Source organism: Sinocyclocheilus grahami, unplaced genomic scaffold, assembly GCF_001515645.1.
Source record: "Sinocyclocheilus grahami isolate Dianchi unplaced genomic scaffold, SAMN03320097.WGS_v1.1 scaffold2074.1, whole genome shotgun sequence".
Classification (NCBI taxonomy): domain Eukaryota; kingdom Metazoa; phylum Chordata; class Actinopteri; order Cypriniformes; family Cyprinidae; genus Sinocyclocheilus; species Sinocyclocheilus grahami.
In genome coordinates, this window is record NW_015507253.1 from 46,119 (window position 1) to 61,491 (window position 15,373).

Below are 15,373 nucleotides of genomic sequence, written 5' to 3' on the forward strand. Positions count from 1 at the left end.
TCTTCGTTTGAGACAACACCTTTCCAAGACTCTCAAGATCTTCCTCTTGAGTTTTATTTTCCGGCAGTTTTTATCTTCAAGTAACGTTGGTCGCTGTGGACTTTTCCTTCGTCAGAAGAACCAGAAGTAAAAACTTCCAGCTCACTCCCCACGAACTCATCAAAAGACCTCCGGTGTCTACCGCATCAGGAGTCTTCTTCAGCACTCGAAAACCAATGCAAGTAACCGCTTAAAATTATTTAGATGTGTGTTTAAGTTTCTGCCCTTTTTAAGGTGATTTTTGGATTCTTTGATGATTTTCAAAGGTTGTGGTTAAGTGATGTGAAATACTGCCATTCTTTTCTATTCTCTCTCTTTTCCTTACTTTGTTTCATTCTGTATGTGTTTTGCTTAGTTAGTTATATGTTAGATATAGTTTAATTTATTAAATCCCTTATATTCACACATGATTGTCTCTGTTGCTGCTCACAATTCAAGTCAATGAATGTTCCAACCCTTGCTACATTTGTTAAATTACTGCTAGCACTGCATAAATAAGAAAAGATTATTCTTCCGTGGCCAGGAAAATAATCTTTCTCTGAATTAATAAATGATTATTTTGTCTGCTCGGTGGACGGACAGATCAAGTAATAGTAATATTGATTCTGCTACAGTTAATTCAAAGATCTAATCTAAATATTTATTATGAATCATAACCAGTTATAATTCGTCATAAATATTTCCCTTTTGAGCTTTTAAAAACCTTACACCTTCATGGGGCGGCCAGTCCCACAGACACTGTCACTGCTGACACACATAAGAAAGCCGAGCTCAGAATCATGCAACAGTCTCAAATGGAGAGTTTTCCTGACGAATATGCTCAGCTTCAAGCAGGGAAACCCATCTCCTCAATCAGTCGTCTAAAGACCTTAGCTCCTGAATTTGATTCTGACATGCAGCTGATTAGAGTGGGTGGTTGACTCCGAAGATGTCACCTGCTCAGCCCTGACATTCTTCACCCAATTGTCCTAGACCCAGTTCATCCAGTGACTAAGCTACTAATTCAGCAGTACGACGCACAGCTCCATCACCCTGGTACTGAAAGGGTCTTTGCTGAAATCAGAAGATGCTACTGGATCTTGAGAGGTCGTCAAGCAGTTCGATCAATTCAACATCACTGTACTAAGTGTCAAAGGTGGCGTGGCAAGCCCAATATACCTAAAATGGCTGACTTACCCCCTTCTAGTTTAAGACTCTTCCAGCCAGCCTTTTACTCCACAGGCATGGACTGCTTTGGCCCATTTACCATCAACATTGGGCGCCGGAACGAAAAACGCTGGGGTATAATTTATAAATGTTTGACCACAAGGGCAGTGTACATCGACCTTCTCTCTTAAGCCGACACAGACTCTTTCCTCATGTCTCTACGTCGATTCATCGCCCGTAGGGGAAAACCTCATGAGTTGTGCTCTGATCAGGGTACCCATTTCAAGGGTGGAGATCGTGAGCTTAAGGATGCCTTCAACAATATTCATCCTCAGTTACAAAGAGAACTTGCCAAGCAACAGATCGACTTCCAGTACAATCCACCAAACTCCCCGCATTTCGGAGGATCCTGGGAAAGAGAAATCAGACCTGTTAAAGCTGCACTGTACACCACCATTGGTGCGCAAACTGTCACTGAGGAAGTGCTCAGCACGTTGGTCGGCGACAGCCCATAACATCACTACCGGTGCGACTACAGTATAAATAGGCGCGAGAGAACATATCATTCTCTTCTTCATCTTCACTGACCGTTTTGTTTGAAGCATGCATTTCCGTGGTAAGAGCGATCTATATTCCTATCGTTATGGCGAGCACTAGCAAAGCATTTAGAGGGTGTGTACATCCGCGTCGTCGTTATTTGACACCTGATGACACACGATCTCTGCGTTGTTTGTTTGGGCAAAGAGCACGCACGCGATGTCCTTGAGGGGGCAATCCGCGTTCATTGGGAGCGTATTTTAATGAAAAGCTCCGCTCTCCTTTGTCTCTCTTTTCGAGGAAAGGGGGGGCAGCCATTTGCTTCCCGCAGCTCAGGACCCACCGCTGCTGAGTCACGGAGGAGGATGGGCTCGTGAGGATCGCAGGTGGATCAGGCTGATGAGTTTAAAAAGGGGTTTTCCCTCTCACGCTCGTCGGCTGTGGACGAGAGTAAGCTGCTGGAGGATGATGTTATTTCTTTAACATCGTTTGATCCGGGGGCCGGTGCTCTGCTGGGTGCGGCCCGGTAAGAGCAGGAGATGTCTGAGGATGGCGAAGAAGCTGAGGCTGAGCCTTCCCAATCCTCCTGCTCTGCGTATGGTGAGTATTGAACGTTATCTTTCTTACTCATTCATCGATTCTAACATACGAGTTATGCCAACATCGAGGCGAAGCGCGGAAACGACTATGAGAGGATGCCCCTGTAAAAAAGACGACTGGCTAGCTATCTTTCTATGGGTGAGACGTCCTCTCTTAAAACTCTCTCCTTGCCATCTCGCTTAGATTGCAGGGCATACGCAGCAGCGGGTCAGGCTGTTGCTTCGTTGCGCACAATGCTGTGCTCCAGGCACATTAGGCTGACCTGCTGGAAGACCTGGATAAAGGTCTGATGAGGTAGCTGAGTTTCGCCGCGCCACAGATCTCACTCTCTGTGCTACTAAGCAGGGCAGCTATAGTAGGTATTGAGAGACATCTGTGGGTGAACCTGGCAGATATCGGGATGGAAGAGAGGGGCTTTCTTCTCGATGCGCCGGTTTCGCCTTTCCAAATATTTTTGGTTACCTCCGTTGAGACGGTGGTTGAGAAGTTCAGGGAGGCAAAGGTGTGCTCAGCGGCCTTCAGTCCTTCATTTCATGATGGCCCAGGTCTAAGCCCGAACAGCATAGGGGTCCTGGTCCGTCTCGGTCTGAGGATCAGAGACGGCCACAGAAGGCTAGTGTCGTGGCTCGGGCTCCTCCCCCGCCTGCGGGTTGGGGTAGAAGGAATCGCGGGTCAAAGGGAGGTAGGCAAGACCTAGGGATGTGATCCAGACAAAGCATCAGTGCTTTCGTCCGGATGAGAGTGATACTTGAGTATCCACTCGTTTCCTTCGGGGTCTTACATCTGCCCTTAGCTCCTAATTCCCCTATAACCACCAGCTCTCCCCCTGACCGAGGTTAGGTAGGAATTTTCCTGCATTTCCGTCTCTTATGCTGGACCTATATGTTTGGTTGGTTCTATGGCTTCATAGTGACCACCTTGCTGATGGTCTGGACTAGAGGCTTCTTTGAGTCGCCTCTTGAACGGGGCTCCGGCGCGGGAACCATGGTGGGTGAGTATGATCCATTCTATATAATGTATTTAATGTGCTGGTGGTTATGTGTGTATAATCCTTCTGTGAGATTTCTTTGCAGCATTTTCCAGGACCTGTGTTTTTCTGTCCTTTTTAAGGTAGGTCCTCTGTGAGCACCCCTTTGCTGGATTCAGAAACCAGGTGCTCGACTTGCAGTGTTACCTCACTCGTCGATATTGTGTTCAGCCGGTATGATAGCCCTAATTCCGGCTTCATACTTCCTGGACCATGCGGCCAGGTCAGAGGCTTCTGCGGGAGCCTTTTTGATCATCAGGCCCCCGGCACGACACTGCAAAAAATTCCTGGATGTCCGGGCTCCAGGATATCCCCTCTTACTGAGGCATCGAGTGGGAAGTATAGGTGGCATTTGCGAGAACCTTCTTCTGTAATGCTGTCTCAGGCAGTGCTCCCCTCGCCTTAGAAGGTCGTATTTGAGCCAGTTCTCCCGCAATATTGAGTAATCACATGTGTGCGTGCATCAAAGAAACACACTTAACTAAACTGTTCAGGTTTGCAATGAGTGGTCTATGAGTGGTGTGTGCATCTAGCTCCTCTTAAACGGACATCACTTAAGGTAATTGTTCCGATCGGACAATTTTAGGTGGTTGCCACCGGATATTAATTAGCACCTAAGAGCTGAACAATTCTTTACAACTGGTACAATCCTATGGAAACCACCAGTACTGCCCAATGGAAAGGCCCTCATACAATCCTCATTAAGACATCCAGTATTGGGAATAATTCAGCATTTTTATTATATTGATTACTTTCATGATCATACATAATATTTTAAGTAAGATAATACCATATTGAGTAAATAACATAATATATAATAGAACGACACAATACTATCCAGTGCATTGTGATTGGCCGAATACCTCAAGCATGTGACGGAAATGTTACACCCCTCACCATACTGTGATGCTGTCTCCCGGCACGACCAGACAAAAACATTAAAACCCATTATAAACGAGGCATTTGTTGCATCCAGTGGGGACATAATTACTGATTATAATGACTTGTACTGTCTTTTTACGAGTTGCGTTGCATAACGCGCTGCGTAAACATAAAACCATGTCTGCATTTGTGATCGGAGAAACAACAAACAACAAGCGCTACTCTACACTGCTTAAAACTCGCATTTGAATCATCAGTGGCAAATTATTTAAATATGGAAATATGGAAATATGGAAGTCCATATAGTAAGACAGTCTCTGGTTACAGTGTGCAAGGAGCCTCCCGTGCGATTACTTTTACTTTAGCTAGTGAAACAACGAGAGATAATTGTATACTTTTGTTGGGTACCGCCACATATCGGAATGAAACAGCAGATAATTTAGCAGGTGGACGTTAAGGTACCTCTAGGAAGAAATTAGATAAAATCAGTAATTAGAAGGAAAATAATAAGAATATGGCAACAAAGATAGGAAAATAGCAGCACAGGCTGGTGGTATTATATTGTTAAATCAGTAGGGAAAAAATAACAGTTTTATGGAAGGCACAGAAAGGAAGAAGTAATTATTTCTAGATTAAGGATGGGTCACACAGGACTAAATTCAACACTTGCATTAATGGGGAAGCATGAAAATGGTATGTGTGATGAATGTGATGTTTTTGAAACAGAGCATGTGCTTTTTAAATGTAGTATATATGAAAACTAGCATTACAGTCATTCTTGAGAAGTGGGACAAAACAGGGTGCAAAATTGAAAAAAATAAAACCTTGTACTCAGACAAATGAAACTACATTTATGTATCTTATATGTACTAAGCTACTGAGCTCTGCTTTGATACAACCTCCCAACTTTTCTCTTTTTTAACAAAATGTGCTTTTTTACCTTGGACAGTGTAATATAATCTCAGCTTTATCTTTAACAGCATTCAAGATGTTTTTAACATTTCAAAACACATTCTCGTGTTAGCAGACAGATTACACTTTCACATGTGACCAACAATTCCACAACAAATGTAAAATATCATAATGAAATATTATCAAAATATTCAACTGACGGAGGTGACAGAACTGACGGAGTTGACACATCTGACGGAGGTGACGAAAACCTGAATTTGTAATAATTTTAACTATCAAATACATTGAATCAGTCAATTGCTGTATTAAAACAAACACAACAAACAGTGAGTATGTTATTGTTTATAAAGCTTTTATTCAAGAGTCACATTGAAGTATTTTGATATATCATTGGAACACAAAATCTTATGGTGGTGACATCTGACGGTGTTGACAAATTTGCCATTTCTTTCACAAAACCAATGGAGTTCATGTGGTAGACATTTAATTTTTTTCTGTTGATGCTAGATGCTAATGGAACCTGCTTCAGGAGAATACAATTATCTAAATATTTCAAATAATTTCCTCAGAAATTGGAAGATGGTGTTGACATATCATGGCTGTGACACAGGAAATATTAACATTAGGATTTAAAATATTCTAAAACTATAAAACTTAGCAGAGCCTGTCTGACACTGATGTACTCTGCAGAGGAGGACTGTGGCAAGGGGGTCCTTAGAGTGACAGCTGCCCCTGATATTCCCTGATTTTATTACATTTTATTGAATGTCTGACGATGTTGACAAAAAGTGGGGACGCAACTTTAAAATCTTATGAAACATGCATGTGTCATTAAAAACAATCTTGCTTTGATAGGAGATATTATTAAGTGTTGCTTTTGATAAAACAAGCTCTTTTTCATCATTCAAAAAACATTTTTATCCATTTTATTGCATATGAATGATTGAACCCTTCTCTGTGGACACACTGTTTTAGACGTAGTGAGAGGACATTAAGAAACACAGATTTGGTATAATAATGATAAAATGAAATTGAAGGTGATAATTGTGTTAAATACATTCTATTATTAATCCCTCATGACATTTAAAATTGAAAATATTTGTATTTTTTAAAGCTAATAACAGTTACCCTTGCTGGACCTGTTTTGTCCCACGTCTCAAGAATTTTAGCAATATAAGGAACCGGCCAGTGAGCATCGTGGACCTTCTGGGAAAGGGTTTGAGTGATAATCAGATATATAAGGTGGTTTTAACATTTTTAGAGCTCACAGGATTTAGTGTTTGAGGATGAGGATCATGATGCTTCTGCCCATCTCGGAGGGTGAGGAGCACAGTGTGGAAGCTGGAGGAGCTGAACATGCAGCGCCAGCTGAAGCTTGATCCTCTGGGGTGGGTGGGGCGTTACAATTTTTATTTTTTTATTTCTTATTGATAGCAATACAGATTTATCACCCATGTGCGCAAGATATACAGTAGGTGGCGGTAATACTCCTAAGGAGTGAACGACCATTGAACAAAAAGAAGAAGAAGAAGAGAGGAAAAAGCTTAACTGTACAGCGCAAACAAACAAAAGGACTGAAAAACTGAAAATAATCATTTCTGCAGCTTCACGTCATCTGGCTATAACTGATGTAACAGTTGAGAAAATTCAAGCTCTTTTAGGTCAGTCTGAGAATAATGCTAATTCTCAGGAGGCACCAGCCAAGCAAAAGCTAAACAAAAATAAAATGCCCTTTAGGATCGTACAATGGAATGCTAGGAGTTTATCTGCGAATGGTCAAGAGTTTAAAAAAATGATCCATGAGCTAATAAATCTCCCAGATGTCATATGTGTTCAGGAGACTTGGCTTTCATAACATAAGTAGAAGGGAACAAGTCATTTTAACACGTATACGAACAGGTCATTCAAATCTTAACCAAACACTATACATTATAGGGAAACATAATACTGGTCTATGTGATGTTTGTTTAACAGAGGAATCAGTGGAACACGTTATGATGGTATGTACAGCATATGAAAGAGAAAGGGATCGACTTAAAGATGAATTACAATCCTTAGGAGTTAAAGAATTTTCATTAAGTAGTATTCTGAATGATGGTCCAAATGCAGGAAAACAAATAAGTGCAATCATGAGATTTCTTAAGAATTGTGGAATAATGAACAGAATTTAAGATTTAGGTGAGAAATGGTACATTCTCTTCACACTCCATCACAGTAGGTGGCGGTATGCACCTATGAAGTTGGTTCGCAACCCGCCATAAAACCAAAAGAAGAAGAAGAAGAAGAGGAAAAAGCTTTTTTTTTTTTTTTACTGAATCAGTTTTCATTTTTAGGCAAACATTGTAAAAATGAAGTTTGTCTCAAACTTGCTCTCAATGCTCATGTATTTACTCGTGTATGGTAAGTTACAGTGATGCCATGTTTCTTTCTTTGTATGATCATCAAGTTGCAAAAGATCTTCCCTGTGACTCATGTGCATGTTTGTCTTATGAGTCAATGCGTAAATTAGTGATGTTCTTGAATGTATTATGTATGTATTTTCTCTACTCATACTATTCATGATCTGTAGAAAAACATTTTCACAGCACTTTCCTGTTGTGAAGTTTTGTTTGGCTTATAATTAAGCCCTAATTTGTTTTACTACAAAATTACATGTAATATCTAATTATTATTGATATTTAACTTGCATTTGGAAAGGTTTCCGTGACCTCTCCCGAGATGTCAGCAAAAAGTCTCACGATTTATTTCTACAACATGATGCATGATTTGATACACTTAGGCCAGGCCAGGACTGCAAGTGTGGGTATTTAGACAGGGCATAAAACAGCAGCCCTGTCTACTTCCACTCTCCTGATAATTTAACACATTTTCCTAAAGTATTATTATGGGTAATATTAATGTTCATGATGTTCATTAAGATGTTCAAGATCAAATGTGAGACTCATGTATGTTTGTCTGATTAGTGAATGTGAGAATCAATGATGTTCTTCTGCTGCCACCCACAATCTGTAGAAAAATATTTTCACAGCATTTTCCTATTATATAATATTGTCTGACTTACAATTAACTGTTGATTTCTTTTTAAGGTTTTTTCAGTTTTTTTACAGACGGAGTGTCAGTGATGGAGGGAGATTCAGTCACTCTACACACTGGTGTTCGAATGAAACAAAAAGAAAAGATTAGATGGTATTTTAATCACACTGCAATAGCTAGAATCTTAGGAGATCGTGGAAAGATCTGTACAGATGTTCAGTGTAATAATGGAACTGAGAGATTCAAAGGCAGACTGAAACTGGATCGTAAGACTGGATCTCTGACCATCAGAGACATCAGAACCACAGACTCTGGACTCTATGATCTACTGATCAACAGGGTCCACCGCGACCGTAGCAGCATTAGCATTAGCAATACCAAGATCTTCATTGTTGCTGTTCATGGTGAGTCATTATGTTTGAAAGCGAGCCTTGTATATTTAACATCGTTAATGTGTTTAGTGATATTTTTTGCTGTGACATTCAGAGGTGTTTTTCTATTTACCTGTATTTTAATTCACAAACAGAACATAGATAATTCCTTCAAAAATACATTTACTGAACTACACACTTAAATGTATGGACTTGAATGGAATGATTTATCAAAATCCAAACTTTATTTCTATGAATGGTTTTGTCATCATCAAGACTGATCAGGGTCTCCAGTATCTTATTTCTTTGAACTCTATTTATTATTTGTATATACAAAATGATTTTTGCTGCTTGTTAAATTTTGTTAATTACAATCCAAAATATCTTAAAAGGCGATGATCGATCCGATTCCAACAATATAAGACACTTGAGTCTGCGACTAAAGGTTTTAAAGGGGTCATATGATGCGATTTCAAGTTTTCCTTTCTCTTTGGAGTGTTACAAGCTGATTGTGCATAGATAAGATCCCTGAAGTTGCAAAGACTAAAGTCTCAAAACCTAAGAGATATTCTTTATCAAAGTTAAGACTCTGCCACGCCCCCCTAAAACGGCTCGTTCCAACACGCCCCCACATATCTACCTCACTATGTGGAAATATTAGCATAATGTGCCCAAATGTGCAGCAAAGAAAGAAGGCGTGGTTTCAGTAACCGCAGTTAGTGTTGACGCAGCCATGTCAGGGAGACGCTGTGTGTTTCTAGGCGAAAGCAAAAGCACTTTATTTGGCCTTCCGGAAGTAGATGCATTTAGGAATCTTTAAGATTACTTACAACAGAACAGCAATACATTTTATGGACGACCGTTTCGTGAACCTAGGAGAGGAGGTAATTCTGACTTTGCTATGACAATCTGGCGCTTCTGAATCAGCTACTGTTTTGTTATTAGTTTAAGTATTTGCTATTGACCGTTCAAATGCGGAGTTTTTTGCATCGTGTGTGTGTGTGTGTGTGTGTGCGCGCGCGCGCGCGCGCGCGCGAAAGAGAGAGAGAGAGAGAGACAGGGTCACAACCGTCTTAACTGTGGCTTGTGTAATGTAAACACATACCAGCTTCCTCACTGTGTCTGTCACGCGACTCTGTTCCCCTTTCGGGCTCTGTCTTTACATTTATTTTGAAAGATGAAGCTCGCGATTATGGTAAGGGGCGTTACATTTCCGACGAGTGCTTGCGGTGTTCGGCCAATCACAATGCACTGGGTCAGCTGGCCAATCAGAGCAGACTGCGCTTGTCGGAAGGAGGGACTTTGTAGAAAACTAAGCGTTTGAGAGAGGCGGGGCATAGAGGACCTACAATAATGTACAGTATTTGAAAAATAATATGTTTTTTGAACATTAACATTGTGACGCTGTATATTGTGAGTACTACCATCCCTCCAAGTTTCAAGTCTCTAGGGCTTGCGGTTTGGTCTGCCTGATCACTTTTAGGTCAAGAATGCTGATCCTTGGACATTCTAACAATTACAATATGGTTTTGAATCCCTAAAAACAATCCTTGTCTGTCAAGTCTGGTAAAAACTAGTTGCAGTTTGGAGGCTATAACAGAACTGTAACATTTGTGTCTATTAAGCATATTGTTCTATAATTCTGTGAGTTGTTAGTTTTAACAGCTTAGATTGATTAAAACGCTGCACTTCAGCCAAAGGAGATGACTGTTTCTAATCTTACCATCTCTGATAAGATTCTCTGGACATCTGTTTTAACTGGTCTATTGTTTCATCCTCACTGACATTTAGTTCATCAACCAAAGTGCTGAGAGAATTTGGTGTTAATCAAAAGTATGTTAAATGTGTTCATAATGTGAACTATAACATTCTTTCATGACTTTCAGTCCAAAAAGCAACATGAAAGTCACTTTATACAATATTGATTGTGTCAAAGCAGCTTTACAGTGCTAAAAAAGATCCTATAGTAGCTGTTGGTTTGTGTTTCAGATGTTCCTGCTGCTGAACGAGATGAAATGAAGAGAAAGTCAGTGAAGGAGGGAGAATCTGTTACTTTAGACACTCGCGTAACAAAAAACCCAAATAATTCGATAAGATGGTATTTTAATGACATTCTCATAGCTGAAATCACTGGAGATCAGAGTAAAATCTGTACAGATGATCAGTGTGATGGGAGATTCAGAGGCAGACTGAAGCTGGATCATCAGACTGGATCTCTGAACATCATGAACACCAGAACAACAGACTCTGGAGATTATAAACTACAGATCAGGAGCAGCAGATTCAGCATCATTAGGAGCTTCAGTGTGTCTGCTGCTAGTGAGTAAAATTAATTCATGATACTTAGTAATTATTTCCATCTTTGATCTCGTACAGTGGATAAAAAAAAGTATACACCCCTTGTTAAGACAGTACTTTTTTTTAAAGATTAAAAAAAAATTAAAAAAAAAGATCTTTTTCCACCTTCAATACGATTTTTTTTTTTAACAAGTCTGTCTACTATGCTTTCAAAGCTAATAGCAGTCCAATGAAATGGTGTGGGAATTTTTTTTTGGACAGTCAGTGTAAAGTCGACTCCAGCACATCCCAAATACTTTCAATGGGGTTAAAGTCAGGAATCTGTGGTGGACAGTCTCTCACAATTTAAGCCTGATGAATCTTAGTAGATAGTCCACAGCTAGCTGTGCATTAAACTGATTGAATGCACTCCTCAGTCAGAGGCAGCCACCTCAGCTTGTTGTGTGTATCTCATCGATGTATGTTTGGTTGTTCTGTTCCAAAGTTATATCTTGAGTTCAGAGTATTCTATTCCATTTGAGTTTCGTGAATAAAAAAGACACTGCTGTGACTAAATCCAGCCCTTTATTTAGTTTATTTGCCACCAAGCCGTGACACATAGAGATAATGTTTTATAATTGGTCATACCTCTTTATACATATACTGTCTATATATATATATATATCTATAGATATATAGATATATATAGATAGATAACTGGAATAGTGCACTCTGTTAATATATAAACCATTTAGTATAGGGAATTATGATCCGCACTCTCGAGAACAATCTTCTTTTTTATTTTACATTCATTACTGATGGGAAAAGACCATCAGTCTACATACATAAACCATTCAAATGAAATAGGTTCTGAGCAGTTTTCACTGGAAGAGATTGAAATAAATACAGCAGTCATTGTAAAATTATTATATAAGGAGATTATTTTTCCTTCCACTGAATCCCAAAGGAATTCTTATATGTGACCCTGGACCACAAAACCAGTCATAAGGGTCAATTTAAAAAAACAAATAATAAAACGATAATAATGAATAAATAAGCTTTCCATTGATGTATGGTTTGTTATGATAGGACAAGATTTGGCCGAGATACAACTATTTGAAAATCTGGAATCTGAGGGTGCAAAAAAAACATCTAAATACTGAGAAAATTGCCTTTAAAGTTGTCCAAATTAAGTTCTTAGTAATGCATATTACTAATAAAAAATTAAGTTTTAATGTATTTATGGTAGGACATTTACAAAATATTTTCGTGGAACATGGCCTTTACTTAATATCCTAATGATTTTTGGCATAAAAGAAAAATCGATAATTTTGGCCTATACAGTGTATTTTTGGCTATTGCAACAAATATACCTGTGCTACTTATGACTGGTTTTGTGGTCCAGGGTCACATATGGTGTGGTAAATAGCACACTTTCTTGAAGTATTATTATAGATATTATTCATCTATGTAAAATGTATGGGTTGTATGGTGTTCATTAAAGGAGTAGTGATTATTTACTCATCCCTAAGCCATCCAGGATGTATATGAATTTCTTTCTTCAACCAAAGAGAAATTAAGGTTTTTGAGGAAAACATTCCAAGATAATAGAAGGGACTTTGGTATCATTGCCTGATCATTTGCATTAGATGCAGAAAATCCTGGAATGTTTTCCTCAAAAACCTTAATTTCTGTTAATGAATTAAAGTCATATTCAAGGTATGGGCATGAGTAAATAATCAGGAAATGTTCATTTTGTGGTAAACTAATCCTTTAAGATGTATAAGATATTTATTCTTCTGCTGTTTGTTTGCATGTGTTACATTATGAATCCAGACATATTTAGTTTAGCTTGTAATTACCTGTTGTTGGGTTGGTTCAGATGGAGTGCCAGTGTCAGCGATGGAGGGAGATTCAGTCATTCTAAAATCTGGTGTTAAAACAAACCAACAAGAAAATATTCTATGGATTTTTAATGACACTTGCATCACTGGAGATCTCAGTAAGATCTGCACAGATGTTCAGTGTAAAGACGCTGATGGGAGATTCAGAAACAGACTGAAGCTGGATCATCAGACTGGATCTCTGACCATCACAAACACCAGAACCACAGACTCTGGACTTTATCAACTACAGATCAACAGCATTAGAATCTGCATCATTGCGAACTTCAGTGTCAGTGTAACTGGTGAGTATCATTGAGTGATGATATAAATTGTGTAAATGTGTGTTTGATGAGTGAATGTGTGAATCAATGATGTTCTTCTGCTGTTTGTTTGCATGTGAATCCAGACATATTTGACTTCTCAAAATCTTTATGATCTGGAGAAAAACATTTTTACAGCCCTTTCTTGATTGTTTGGCTCATCATAATTAACTGTTCACTTCGATTGTGTCTGGTGTTTGTGCAGGTGGGGTGCCAGTGTCAATGAAGACAGGAGATTTAGTCACTCTACACACTGGTGTTAAAACAAACCCACAGGAAAAGATTAGATGGTATTTTAATGACATCCTCATCGCTGAAATCACTGGCAATCTCAGTAAGATCTGCACTAATGTCCGGTGTAAAGAGAGATTCAAAGACAGACTGAAGCTGGATGAGTTTGGATCTCTAGCAATCATGAACACCAGAACTGAAGATGCTGGAGTTTATAAACTAAAGATCAGTGGCAGCCTCGTAAAGATCTTCAGTGTTTCTGTCACTAGTGAGTATAATTTCATGATGATACTCAAAAAATATATCTGTCTTTTATCTCATATGTGTCCGGTTCCATCTGCAGCCATTTACTTTCCTCTACTTTCAAGTCAAGGCATTTGCGCATAAACTGATCAGTATACACTGAATGTGATGTGAGTCGCTTTTAGTTTCTGCTAATTTAATAGAAATGTAAATTAAAACATGTTATTTATGCGGAAGATTTAAACAGTAGGACTAAAAATAAAAACCATATTTGTTGAAAAATGTGACATTGTATCTTAACGTGGTGGAAAATAGCACAATTATCTTAAGTATTAATATGTGCATGATGATCAGTGGCCGTGTTTACACCTGGTCACTTTATGCGTTTTCTCTGATCGGACAGCTGTTCGATTGTGAAAAGACCAGGTGTAAATGATCTCCGAAATGCTTTCGAGACGGATTTGAACCTATTGATTCTTAACCACTTTAGGAGGTGGTCCCTGTTGTTTTTTGTTTGACTTGTAATGAACTGTTGATTTCTTCTTCAGGTTATTCTGTTGGTTTAGGCAAAGTATCAGTGAAGGAGGGAGATTCTGTCACTTTACACACTGATGTTGAAACAAACCAACAAAAAGAGATTATATGGCGTTTTAATGACATTCTCATCGCTGAAATCACTGGAGATCTCCGTTATATCTGTACAGATGTTCAGTGTAATGAAGATACTGAGAGATTCAGAGACAGACTGAAGCTGGATCATCAGACTGGATCTCTGACCATCACAAACATCACAATCACAGACTCTGGACTTTTTAAACTAGAGATAAACAGCAGCAGCAGCATCATCCAAAGGAATGTCAGTGTTACTGTCACTGGTGAGTCATTGGGCCTCATTTATCAATCTAACGTTGAAACGAGTGCAGATCCGTGCGCACAAATCAACTTACGACAGAGTTCACGTGTGATTCATGAAACATTCGTATGCCGCCGATCTCATCGTACCAATGATCGTATGTTGATAAATGTGGCGCCAGAAAACAATCGTCAGTTGAATATCACGCCCCTAAAAACACCCTGGTTTAGAAGCCTCGCCCCTGAGTTTACGACATGCAGAAACGAAACCCGGCCAAAACGAGGAAGTAATCTCATGAAAGAGAAATTTATCTTACTCCAAAAACACCTGTTAACCTTGTAATTGCAAACAATTAGGCTACATTAATTTATGTAATTTATATGTATATTAAAATACTGGTAAATATAAACTGCCTATTTAGTTCCCCTCACTCTACAACAAATATTTTACAACAAACGGTATTCAGAACAGAACAATAATGAAAAATAAGTAGGCTAGTTATAAAATTATATATTAAACTATAAAATAAAACCCAAATTAGGCTATATTGCATTCATTATAAACAGCATACAAATGTCAAGCAAAACTAAAACGGCATTAGGCTCATGAGCCTGTCTCATACAAGAATACAAGAGTTTCAATTTTTGCCATATTTGTAAAATTTGTTTGCATAACTATTATTCATTATGTAGCCTAAACATGGCTTTATACTTCACTCATGTTCTATTATCTGTGTAAAATCCTTCACATGAGCAAAAATGTTTGTTTGGGCGCTGCATGCTGATTTTACAGCGGACCTTTTCAAATAAACAGTGTAACTTATGTTTGGTTGATGGCATTTGAGTTTAATGATGAATGGCTGAAATATCAGGCAACAATAGAACTAATGTTGTTTGTGTGTGCGTGAGGCGCCTGTGCGATCAGATGGATTAAATCAAATGAAAATACAAAGAAAATAAATAAAATGCATTAAGAGTGTCACAAAAATGAGCGTAGCCTATACTTGTTGCACAGTG

General features: G+C 38.9%; 1 protein-coding gene and 1 pseudogene across 1 annotated transcript in view; one reads left to right on the top strand and one right to left on the bottom strand.

The window, feature by feature from the left end:
- Positions 1–15,373, bottom strand: part of LOC107573945 (uncharacterized) — a 65,704-nt pseudogene that overhangs the window by 27,553 nt on the left and 22,778 nt on the right.
- The window catches only part of LOC107573946 (contactin-3-like), a 10,357-nt gene continuing 3,245 nt past the window's right edge, over positions 8,262–15,373 (top strand). Inside the window, exons 1-5 of the mRNA XM_016260407.1 lie at positions 8,262–8,580; positions 10,537–10,866; positions 12,707–13,012; positions 13,236–13,529; positions 14,053–14,379. Of these exons, the coding sequence (XP_016115893.1) occupies positions 8,265–8,580; positions 10,537–10,866; positions 12,707–13,012; positions 13,236–13,529; positions 14,053–14,379 (1,573 nt within the window). The 5' untranslated portion in view covers positions 8,262–8,264. The remainder of the gene's footprint in view (positions 8,581–10,536; positions 10,867–12,706; positions 13,013–13,235; positions 13,530–14,052; positions 14,380–15,373) is intronic.